Below are 12,033 nucleotides of genomic sequence, written 5' to 3' on the forward strand. Positions count from 1 at the left end.
TGAACTGGATGTGTTAATATTTGCACAGGTTTGCACATCCCCTCTTTAAAAAGTATAAAATCAACTACGACATGACTAGCAGTAGCTTAAATACTTCAGGCTAGACATTACATTTCTAATCCAAGAGTATTGTTAATCTGGGTCCAAGAAACCAGGCCAGAGAATCTCTGCACTCTTAAGATTGTTTGCCCACGCCCTGTTTCAGATCCATGAGGAATTTCTAACTTGTGTTATTTGCCACTCTGCTGTAGCCTTTTGAGCTAGAAACAGACACAAATGCTAATAATTTCTGTCGTATTGATTATTTCTGTTGTTATTACTGATTTAATAATTTGCAACATCAGATTTCAATTACATTCAAATTACAAGTGGTTAAAATAGTTTTCTTTATTGGTCAGTATGTACTGGTAATATAAATAAGTTACAGTTTGGACTAGGTTTGTTTACAAAGCCATGTACACAGTTATCAAGCAAAATGTGTTCTGAAAAAGCAGATAAACTTTTTTCTTTACAAAAATCATTTTTTGAGTTCCACAAAAGGAAAAAAAAAACAATATTAAATCAACAATTAGGAAATTAAAACCTCTACAAAAAAAAAATCAATAAATAACATCACAATCACAATCTTATGTTGATCCATTTACTTACATCAGTATACAGTTGCCATTACATTAATCTTGAATAAAATCCTAGGATATGCATTTGCACAAACTTTGAAGAGAGGTTTTCATGTGCATCTCATACTTTAACATATAGTATTTGACACAATAAAAAAAAAATCTGTATATTTTATATGAATTGAATAGTGTACTAATGAACATTTCCTGACATAATAAATTTAGATATGAACAGATATGATTTTTTTTAACCATTTACATGTGCAATAAAAATTTTCTTTATAAACATAGCTTTTTCCAAAAAAGATTTTGATGAGGAATTCTGTTATTTTACTTTAAGAGTCACTTCTTCACAATCATCTCACAGGCTGGCTTCTATTGTTTAGAATTTTAGCAAATTTTACAAAGTGTAAAATGTGCTATTGTCAGGTTTACAAATTATAACCATACTATACATGAGCTTATGATCCTCCTGTCTTAACTCAAAGTATTATCGTGTTGATCAGCGTCCATGTCAAGCGCTCCTTCAAACCGTGAGAGAAAAGCAAAATTTTCATCCCTCACCTTACTTTGAACGAGGCATGAATAAAAGAACAGCCCTTCTTCAACAAATTAGTTCCTCTCCTTTCATCTGAATCACTGAGACGCCCCTAATTCACCACTGCCGTTCTCTACCAACCCAAGATTTCAGTTGACTTGCTGAAAAAGGGGATAGATTCCTCATCAAAGCTAGCTTGCTTAAAAGGCACAAAGTCTGTAGCTGAGCAAAAACAGACCAACCCTTTTTTTTTTCCATGAAGCCTTATGAGCAGCTCTCCTTAATTTAATACAACTTTCCTGAGTTTACAAAAGTCAAAAACAAGAGACATTTACAAGAAAAAAACACTACAGTATGTCATGTTTCAGGAATCCAGGGGTGGTGTTTATTGAGTCTTTGGACATATCTGATACACACCTTCCCCAACATTTCCATTTGTCTGTTTACGTGGCAGAACCTATGCTGCTGAGAAGTTGGATCTGATGGAGTCCTCTCGTAACTGACGATGTTTTCCATCACACTGTTCCCGCCGTGCCCTCTTTTCAATGGTTATCCTGTAATTCTTTCTGTACAACATAAACATTATTCTTAATTTTGAGTAAAAAAAAGGCATATTCATCATTTATTTTGGCCCATTTTGTTCTTTGTGGTCCATACACATCAATAGATGGAAGATATATATATTCTATCTACATTCACTGGATATGAGCAATTGTGCACTCTGATTAGCTATTCTACTACTAGAATACCAGCTCATATACCATGAGTAGAGCAAAACAAAAATGGCGGCACGCATCAAGTCAGATATATCACTTTGTTATCAAGTATTTAAAAGAAACAGAAATAGCTAAAAGAATATAGCTCCCCCCAATATCTCCTGTTCCACACTCCAGCCCAGTCGGTGACGGTAATGCACCTTTTAAGTTGGTGTGCCAACCGGCAAAAAACCCTAAAGAAGAAGAAACTGGCAGAGCGTGTTGCTGAACCAAACAAGGATGAAATAAAAACTCTACTCGAAAACAAAACCCCAAAAAAAGCAATAAAATATGGAATGAAAGTATTAGATGGTAAGAATGTATCTTTTTTATTTTTCAAGAATTATTATTATCGCATTTTTCAGAAATTGCTACTGTCATTTCGCCGGTTTGTTTACATTCTAACTGGTAATGATTTTGCTGGACATTTTGTATACAGTTTTTATTTATTGAATTTGCAAAAAATAAAAATAAAAATGCTCCGTTTCTCAAAATCCAGTGAATGTGGACAATATAAAACAGTCATTCCTCTCAATCTTGTCATACATGGCTTATAGCCAACTCGGTGCTATGCGCCTCGTCAGCTATCAGCTCATGTACGACTTGATTTCATGGAATAACTTTTATTTATATATATAGGCTTGTGCTATAGCTTTCTTTTTCTTGTATGGCCCATGTAGAATTTCCACAGATTTGATAGATTCTGTATATAGCTTTTTGAACCTGTGATTTTTAATATAATATATCTGGATCACCTCGTTTATCAAAATAAAATGCAAATTCTCTTCTAGCCTGAAAAAACTGTGATGATCAAAAACATAGATGGATAAAGAAAATCTAGCTGAACTTAATCAGCAACATATGCAATGCAATGCAATGCTGTATAAAAATCACGCGAATGTACTTTATCTCCAACTGAGAAGTAGACAAGCAAATAGATCTCTAATAGCATTCAATAATATTGAAAGTCTATTGAGTATTATTATCATGAGCATGTTTTTTCCTATTCAAGATAAGCACTATAATTTGCGATATCTGCAAAATTGTTTCTCTTTCGCAAAATGTCCCGATTTCATCACATTAAAATAGGATGTATTGGATCAAGTACTATTTTATAAGCTGCTGAATAATGCAGGTGGAAGCCATGTTGTTAAATTAATTATATCGGGAACATACAAAAAATGTGATCTGCTTCTTCAGTCTATCTGGCTCTGGTTTCACGTTCACCAGGACAAATAATAAATACAACATTTCCTTTCATCGGTACACTGACAATACACAGCGTTATATGTCCGGAGTTCCTGACCCTTGTAGGTCTTTTTTTTTTCTGCAGCTACATAATGATAAAATAAACATCCTTGTTACTGAGAACAGAGATCAGATGAAAGATGTGTTGGATTATTTAGAGTCCCTGTTTGTGAAGCGAAAAACTGTGCCAAGACCTGTTAGTCATTTTCAGTACTGATGTCAGCTTTAAGAAATATAACCAAGGTCTGTGAAATTCTCTCAACTGCTCATAGTTAGAAACCTATACAGTACATACTATTGTGTCAGCTCGTCTGGAGTACTGTAAGTCTGTTTTTATCTGGTTTACCAAAGAGCTCTATTCCTTGTATACAGACAGTGCAAAATGCTGCAGCATGAACTTTGACATGCACCGGAATATAGGAAAATACACTGATCGGCCATAACATTAAAACCACTGACAGGTGAAGTGAACAACGTTGATAATCTCATTGCAATGGCACCTGTCAAGGGGTGGGATATATTAGGCAGCAAGAGAACAGTCAGTTCTTGAAGTTGATGTGTTGGAAGCAGGAAAAATGGGCACGTTTAAGGATCTGAGTGACTTTGACAAGGGCCAAATTGTGATTGCTAGATGGCTGGGTCTGAGCATTTACAAAATGGCACATCTTGTGGGGTGTTCCCGGTATGCAGTGGTTAGTACTTACCAAAAGTGGTCCCAGGAAGGACAACCGGTGAACTAGCAACAGGGTCATGGGTGTCGAAGGCTCGTTAACTTTTTTTTTAGCAGTTTGTGCTATAGGAGCTCTTCTGTGGGATTGGACCATACATATGGGCTAGCCTTCGTGCCTCATGTGAATCAGTGAGCCTTCGACACCCATGACCCTGTCACCGGTTCACTAGTTGCGCTTCCTTGGACCACTTTTAGTAGGTACTAACCACTGCATACCGGGAATACCCCACAAGATGTGCCATTTTGGAGATGCTCAGACCCAGTCATCTAGCCATCACAATTTATCCACTGTCAAAGTCACTCAGATCCTTAAACATGCCCATTTTTCCTGCTTCCAACACATCAACTTCAAGAACTGACTGTTCTCTTGCTGATTAATATATCCCACCCCTTGACAGGTGCCATTTTAATGATATACAGTGGTGCTTGAAAGTTTGTGAACCCTTTAGAATTTTCTATATTTCTCCATAAATATGACCTCTAAAACATCATCAGATTTTCACACAAGTCCTAAAAGTAGATAAAGAGAACCCAGTTAAACAAATGAGACAAAAATATTATACTTGGTCATTTATTTATTGAGGAAAATGATCCGATATTACATATCTGTGAGTAGCAAAAGTATGTGAACCTTTGCTTTCAGTATCTGGTGTGACCCCCTTGTGCAGCAATAACTGCAACTAAACATTTCCGGTAACTGTTGATCAGTCCTGCACACCGGCTTGGAGGAATTTTAGCCCATTCCTCCGTACAGAACAGCTTCAACTCTGGGATCTTGGTGGGTTTCCTCACATGAACTGCTCGCTTCAGGTCCTTCCACAACATTTCGATTGGATTAAGGTCAGGACTTTGACTTGGCCATTCCAAAACATTAACTTTAGTCTTCTTTAACCATTCTCTGGTAGAACGACTTGTGTGCTTAGGGTCGTTGTCTTGCTGCATGACCCACCTTCTCTTGAGATTCAGTTCATGGACAGATGTCCTGACATTTTCCTTTAAAATTCGCTGGTATAATTCAGAATTCATTGTTCCATCAATGATGGCAAGCTGTCCTGGCCCAGATGCAGCAAAACAGGCCCAAACCACGATACTACCACCACCATGTTTCACAGGTGGGATAAGGTTCTTATGCTGGAATGCAGTGTTTTCCTTTCTCCAAACATAACGCTTCTCATTTAAACCAAAAAGTTCTATTTTGGTCTCATCTGTCCACAAAACATTTTTCCAATAGCCTTCTGGCTTGTCCACATGATCTTTAGCAAATTGCAGATGAGCAGCAATGTTCTTTTTGGAGAGCAGTGGCTTTCTCCTTGCAACCCTGCCATGAACACCATTGTTGTTCAGTGTTCTCCTGATGGTAGACTCATGAACATTAACATTAGCCAATGTGAGAGAGGCCTTCAGTTGCTTAGAAGTTACCCTGGGGTCCTTTGTGACCTCGCCGACTATTACACGCCTTGCTCTTGGAGTGATCTTTATTAGTCGACCACTTCTGGGGAGGGTAACAATGGTCTTGAATTTCCTCTATTTGTACACAATCTGTCCGACTGTGTATTAGTGGAGTCCAAACTCTTTAGAGATGGTTTTGTAACCTTTTCCAGCATGATGAGCATCAACAACACTTTTTCTGAGGTCCTCAGAAATCTCCTTTGTTTGTGCCATGATACACTTCCACAAATATGTGTTGTGAAGATCAGACTTTGACAGATCCCTGTTCTTTAAATAAAACAGGGTGCCCACTCACACCTGATTGTCATCCCATTGATTGAAAACACTTGACTCTAATTTCACCTTCAAATGAACTGCTAATCCTAGAGGTTCACATACTTTTGCCACTCACAGATATGTAATATTGGATCATTTTCCTCAATAAATAAATGACCAAGTATAATATTTTTTGTCTCATTTGTTTAACTGGGTTCTCTTTATCTACTTTTAGGACTTGTGTGAAAATCTGATGATGTTTTAGGTCATATTTATGCAGAAATATAGAAAATTCTAAAGGGTTCACAAACCTTCAAGCACCACTGTAATCAATGTTATTCACCTCACCTATCAGTGGTCATAATGTTATGGCTGGTCGGTGTATTACACCTCTTCTCAAACAGCTGCTTGAGAGCTGCTATGTTTATATCTATGCTCTGGGCTCAGGTCTCAGATTCTCAGGTCTAAAGAGTAATGTGTGCAATTTTGGTATCCACATTTTACTGATCTCTCAAAACCTAAAATGTAAATACATTTATAACTGTACTGTAATGGGTGTTTAACCTATTAAAAGTGCCATATTTCCATAATCCTTCAAAGTATAATGGACTTATTAGCAAACATACTGTACATTACCTAACAATGACTGATATGCTGGAAATGGTTTTAGGGTTCGTCCTAGACAATATTTAGTTTTTATTCTGTACCTAAAAAAGTAGAATGCCATCAGCAGTGCCGTTCCAAGAAGTCCGCCAACTATGATTCCAGTCACTGCTGATAATCCTAGTCCACCTGCTTAGGAGAGAAAATGACGTTATTAGTAAGAAATACTACATGTGTAGCCAAATAATTGTACTACTATATGTGTGAAGACATCAGAGGTAATTTACATGATTGGTCAGAGTGTTCTGGGAGGGGAGTCTTTGGTGTTCCTCGCAGAGTGAACCGTTCTCTGTTAAAGCCAGGTAGGGGCTGAAAACTTCCATTAGTGCCAAAGAAGTTCATGAGAGTCTAAGAAAATAAAAAGACAATGATTCATACAAAATATTCCAAGTGCCATGGGATATGATAGAAAGTAATAAAGAAGGGGTGGTGTCTAAACTTATAAACACTTCGGGTCATATTCAGAGTTGGTAACTTAATATTAAAAGATATGTACATTTTTATACCCCCGCTCCGAGGGGGGGTTCCACTGTTTTTTTTTAAACTCTGTCCGTCCATCCATATCTCTGTATCTCCATCCGTTCGAAACACCCTTTTTCTCAGCAACCACAAATCACAGCCACTTGGTACCGAGCTTCAGCTTGGGGTTCTATACCGTGTATACCATTTTCAGATCTGTCGCACATCGACTTCCTGTTTACCGACTGAATGTATTTACGAAATTGACAAAATTTTCATAACACTTTTCTCAGCAACTACAAATCACACCTGCTTGATATTTGGTACCAAGCTTCAGCTTGGAGTTCTATACCATATATACTGTTTTCAGGTCTGTCAAACATCAACTTCCTGTTTACCGACTGAATGTATTTACGAAACATATAGCATGGATTTTGACGCTATTTCAAGAAGCAAAATGCTATTTCAGAATGACAGTTTACCAGGATGCTATTTGAAATCCCTGGGGAGAGACACTGCTCTTTACTTGTTTCAGAGTTAATTATTTGTTGAAGTCAACATTCATAATAAGTGTCCTATTCCTTCGATTGCTTGCGTTCTGATATAAGCGAGAGCAGGGGGATACGTAAGTGAGCAGTAGCTCACAGTTGATCTTGTTATGCCAGGACAGTTCTCTGTACTCAGTGTTGGTGTACACAGTTATGTATTACTAAAATGGAGACTGGGCAGCGTGTTTAGTTTTTATTTTGTACCTAGAAAGTAGAATGCCATAAATAGTGCTGTTTTGAGATGTATCAATAAAGAACCAATCAGTACTGAATTCCAAGTTGGTACTTCAAGATGGTACTGTATTGGTACTTCTTGGTATTCCATAAAGATGGTATTCCATATTCCAGGTACCGAATTCCAAGATGGTATTCCATTCCATGAAGATGGTATTCAATAAAGATGGTATTCCATCTTTACTGGTAGCTGTTAGTGCACAGCTCTGAGGTTGCCAGATTTTTCTTGAGCAGAGGTTTTTTCAATAGCCTATAGACCACCATTTAATTTAACAATATGGCTTCCATCTTTATTATATGATTGTTTATAATAGTAATAGCACATTCTATTCTTTGCACAATCATCTAAAAGTCCAGTAGCATAAAGTGCGAAGCTTAGGCAGGGGTGAAAAACACTGTATTTACTGTTGGAGTTTGAGCAAATGGCTTGACAGGCCATGCAAGTTTTTCTTTTTCTTATTTTAACTATTGTGTGGCTTACATGTGGCCATGCAGGCTTGTAGTACTCAAGTCTGACTCGTGCCCTAAATTTAAAGACTCATGACTTGACTTGGACTTGAGCACTGATGACTCGGACTTGGATTCGGACTCGTGCCTTAACTGCATTCGGACTCGTAAATTGGAGACGAGGGCTCAGATTTTTTTTCTTTATTTTTTGTAACATGCCATAATTTGGCATAATATACACTACCGTTCAAAAGTTTGGGGTCACCCAGACAATTTTGTGTTTTCCATGAAAAGTCACACTTTTATTTACCACCATAAGTTGTAAAATGAATAGAAAATATAGTCAAGACATTTTTCTGGCCATTTTGAGCATTTAATCGACCCCACAAATGTGATGCTCCAGAAACTCAATCTGCTCAAAGGAAGGTCAGTTTTATAGCTTCTCTAAAGAGCTCAACTGTTTTCAGCTGTGCTAACATGATTGTACAAGGGTTTTCTAATTATCCATTAGCCTTCTGAGGCAATGAGCAAACACATTGTACCATTAGAACACTGGAGTGAGAGTTGCTGGAAATGGGCCTCTATACACTTATGGAGATATTGCACCAAAAACCAGACATTTGCAGCTAGAATAGTCATTTACCACATTAGCAATGTATAGAGTGGATTTCTGATTAGTTTAAAGTGATCTTCATTGAAAAGAACAGTGCTTTTCTTTCAAAAATAAGGAAATTTCAAAGTGACCCCAAACTTTTGAACGGTAGTGTATATATATAAATTTTTATACTCATTTCGTGCAAGAGAATGCACATTCACCTGTTCATACGTCATCTTCAGGAACAAACTAAGGTTAATGGCGCTAAAATGCCCGGAGAGAAGCCCCTAGGACTGTCCGCTTTGCTTATACAGACTTCTTGTGCAGTGGGAAAAAATGCACTGCTATGTGTTCCATATGTAGAAGAACTATCGAGAAGACAACGGTGACAACCTCAAACTTCAATGGTCATTTGGCAAGACCACACCCAGAGAACTAAATAACACGCTATGTTCATTGCCCTGTTGATAGCAGGGCTTGCTTGCTAACTGATGAACTAGCTAGTGTTAACCCTCTCTCATGTTATTTACCCTGTTGATAGTGGGCGGGGCTCGCTGAGCAATGAACAAGCTTTTTATCTGTAGCCTATTACCTAAAATGGGGCAGTCGAGCAGTAACGTTAGTCCAACACAGTAGCAGAGACGGGTTCACATAAAGGCAGCAACAGCCACCGTCAAATGGTGCGGTTGGAGTCTTGTTCTCGGACTCGATTCGGATCAATAGTGGACTTGACTCACAATTTTCTTTCATGACTTGGACTTGACTCAGACTTGAACACTGGGGACTCGAAACTGGACTTAGACTCCAGGTTTAGTGACTCGACTACAACACTGGCTATGCGATACTAAATCGAAGACATGAAATTGTAACGTGTGCATGGAATGCAACCAACTATATCATGCTTTTAATTCAGTATTATCATTTGTCTAATTAAAATATTGGCAGTGGTTTTTTTTTGTTAATTCGATAAAGTCTCCTGTATCGAAAACATGGCTATGGTTTAAAGGAAAGGCATGCACAACTGACACAAAAATGTCTGAGTAGCATGCAAGTCCAGAGTAACGTCTCAAGTCTGATTACCAATGGGTGCAATTTTGGTATTAACTCCTCACTATTCGTCTGTAACTCAATTCTGAATACGGCCTTTGGTTTGTAGAATACACTGATGGTTACAGTACGTATGGTAAAGTGCTTGCATTTTTACAGCAAGCTGCTGCAGCAGTTAGACTCGTTTCCTTGTTATTAAAATTCCCTTTCAAAGGCTTCAACACTTAATGAATGGCATATAACTGCCTTTTTTCAATTAGTTATTCTTCAGGTGAATAATTTAAGCCAATTTAATGACTTGGGGATGTTTTCAACAAATTTTATCCTCTTAAACTCAAAGGACAAGTTGTTGAACTTGAATAACTACATTTAACCATAGTTTTACTGTAGTTCGTAAATATTATGCTTTTAAGATGAATAAGTGAATAATACTCAAGGCGTTTAAAGGGTTAAAATAGGCATATGAACCTGTGTAATGACTTGTAATTTATTACCTTGCCCGCGACGAGGAGTAAGCGGAGCGAGCTATTGTAATCAGTACGGTTTGTTTGTTTGTTTGTGTGTCTGTCTATTAACAATCTAGCTTCTAGATGGTTGCACCGATTGACTTCAAATTTTCAGGGCAGGTGGGCAATGGTGCATAGATTACCTGATTAAATTTTGGGGGTAACTGGGTCAAGGTCAAGGTCACCGGAAAAGTCAACCTTTCGGTCAAAATAACATATTTTCCATTATAACTCAATGCCGGGCGGCACGGTGGTGTAGTGGTTAGCGCGGCGGCACGGTGGTGTAGTGGTTAGCGCTGTCGCCTCACAGCAAGAAGGTCCGGGTTCGAGCCCCGGGGCCGGCGAGGGCCTTTCTGTGTGGAGTTTGCATGTTCTCCCCGTGTCCGCGTGGGTTTCCTCCGGGTGCTCCGGTTTCCCCCACAGTCCAAAGACATGCAGGTTAGGTTAACTGGTGACTCTAAATTGACCGTAGGTGTGAGTGTGAATGGTTGTCTGTGTCTATGTGTCAGCCCTGTGATGACCTGGCGACTTGTCCAGGGTGTACCCCGCCTTTCGCCCGTAGTCAGCTGGGATAGGCTCCAGCTTGCCTGCGACCCTGTAGAAGGATAAAGCGGCTAGAGATGATGAGATGAACTCAATGCCGATAGACAGATGTTTACTATTATGAGCATATAGGAACGCCCATATGGCCTTTCATTTGACACCATGATCTTTGACCTTGAGTGACCCTGAAAGGTCAAACTCAAGGTCACGGATTTTCAGAGGGTTGTAACTTGAAAACAGTTGATGGTAGACAGATATTTACCTTTATCAACTTACAGGAAGTGCCATATGGACTTTCATTTGGCACCATGATCTTTGACCTTGCGTGACCTTGAAAGGTCAAACTGAAGGTCATGGGTTTTCAAAGGGCTATAACTTTTAAAATGGTTCATGATAGCCAGATGTTTACTGTTATCAATATATAAGAAGCCCCATATGGGTTTTCAGTTGCCGCCATGACCTTTGACCCTGAATGACTCTCAAATGTCAAACTCAAGGTCATGGAGTTTCATAGGACCATAACCTGACAGCTGATGATTGAGAAATATTACCATTATCAACATATAGGTATAAAATAAGTGCTGCCAGGTGAGGTTTGTTTTGCCTGGCAGCACTTGTTGTAATTGTGTAATAGTTTTCTCCCTGTTGTGTCCATATACCCTACAGGCATAATCAGGCAGTTCTCTTACCTCATACGTCCCAGCTTCACGGTTTGTCATGCTTATAACAGAGAAATCTCCATTTCTGTCACCATTGGCATCTATAGACACCTGGCCAGCTATCCCTGTGCAATAGAACACAAGGAATGTGAAAATTAATTAGCCAAAATAGTCAGACATTCCAAGGAAAACACCGGCAACAGTCGAGAAAATTCCAGGCGCCCAATACAACAGGAAATCTAATCTGCCTCCCGTCGGTTTTGTTGGCACAATCTGCAGAAATGGTAATTTCATCCCCGCATCTGTGTTCCCAAATTCTTGACATTTTTAAAATATTATTTCATTTAACAAGAAAACATGACCCTGTTCCTGATGATTCCCTCAGAACAAAACATTGTTATTTTATGTTATTGGTTTTGGTTTTGCGGTCGATGGAACCAGCTCGGGCAGCAGACACGGCTGAGCACCTACTCTGTAAGTGAAGCTTATGAATGAAAGAATATTTGACAACTCTGTTTACTACTAAAGCGAATTAAAAGCTGCAATGAGAATTCTGCAGCCTTAAATATTCTTATCGCAGCCTCTTTTGGATATTGTGGTAATTAATTAATTATATTAATTGCATTATAGTCAAGTCAAGTTTATTTCTATAGCGCTTTTAACAATAGACATTGTCGCAAAGCAGCTTTACAGAATTTTAATGACTTTAAACATAAGCTAATTTTGTCCCTCACCTATCT

The 12,033-nt window shown here is 38.4% G+C and overlaps 1 protein-coding gene across 2 annotated transcripts in view; it reads right to left on the reverse strand.

Annotated features, from left to right (window-relative positions):
- Positions 1-372: 372 nt before the first annotated feature.
- Positions 373-12,033, reverse strand: part of npr3 (natriuretic peptide receptor 3) — a 43,171-nt gene continuing 31,510 nt past the window's right edge. Inside the window, exons 5-8 of one of the 2 annotated variants that reach the window (XM_060907286.1) lie at positions 11,324-11,418; positions 6,483-6,603; positions 6,300-6,384; positions 373-1,721 (exon numbers count right to left, since the gene is read on the reverse strand). In XM_060907286.1, the coding sequence (XP_060763269.1) occupies positions 1,613-1,721; positions 6,300-6,384; positions 6,483-6,603; positions 11,324-11,418 (410 nt within the window). In that variant the 3' untranslated portion in view covers positions 373-1,612. Of the gene's footprint in view, positions 1,722-6,299; positions 6,388-6,482; positions 6,604-11,323; positions 11,419-12,033 lie in introns of both variants that reach the window. The other variant, XM_060907285.1, reaches the window with a different exon arrangement.

Source organism: Neoarius graeffei, chromosome 24, assembly GCF_027579695.1.
Source record: "Neoarius graeffei isolate fNeoGra1 chromosome 24, fNeoGra1.pri, whole genome shotgun sequence".
In the NCBI taxonomy this organism is placed as follows: Eukaryota; Metazoa; Chordata; class Actinopteri; order Siluriformes; family Ariidae; genus Neoarius; species Neoarius graeffei.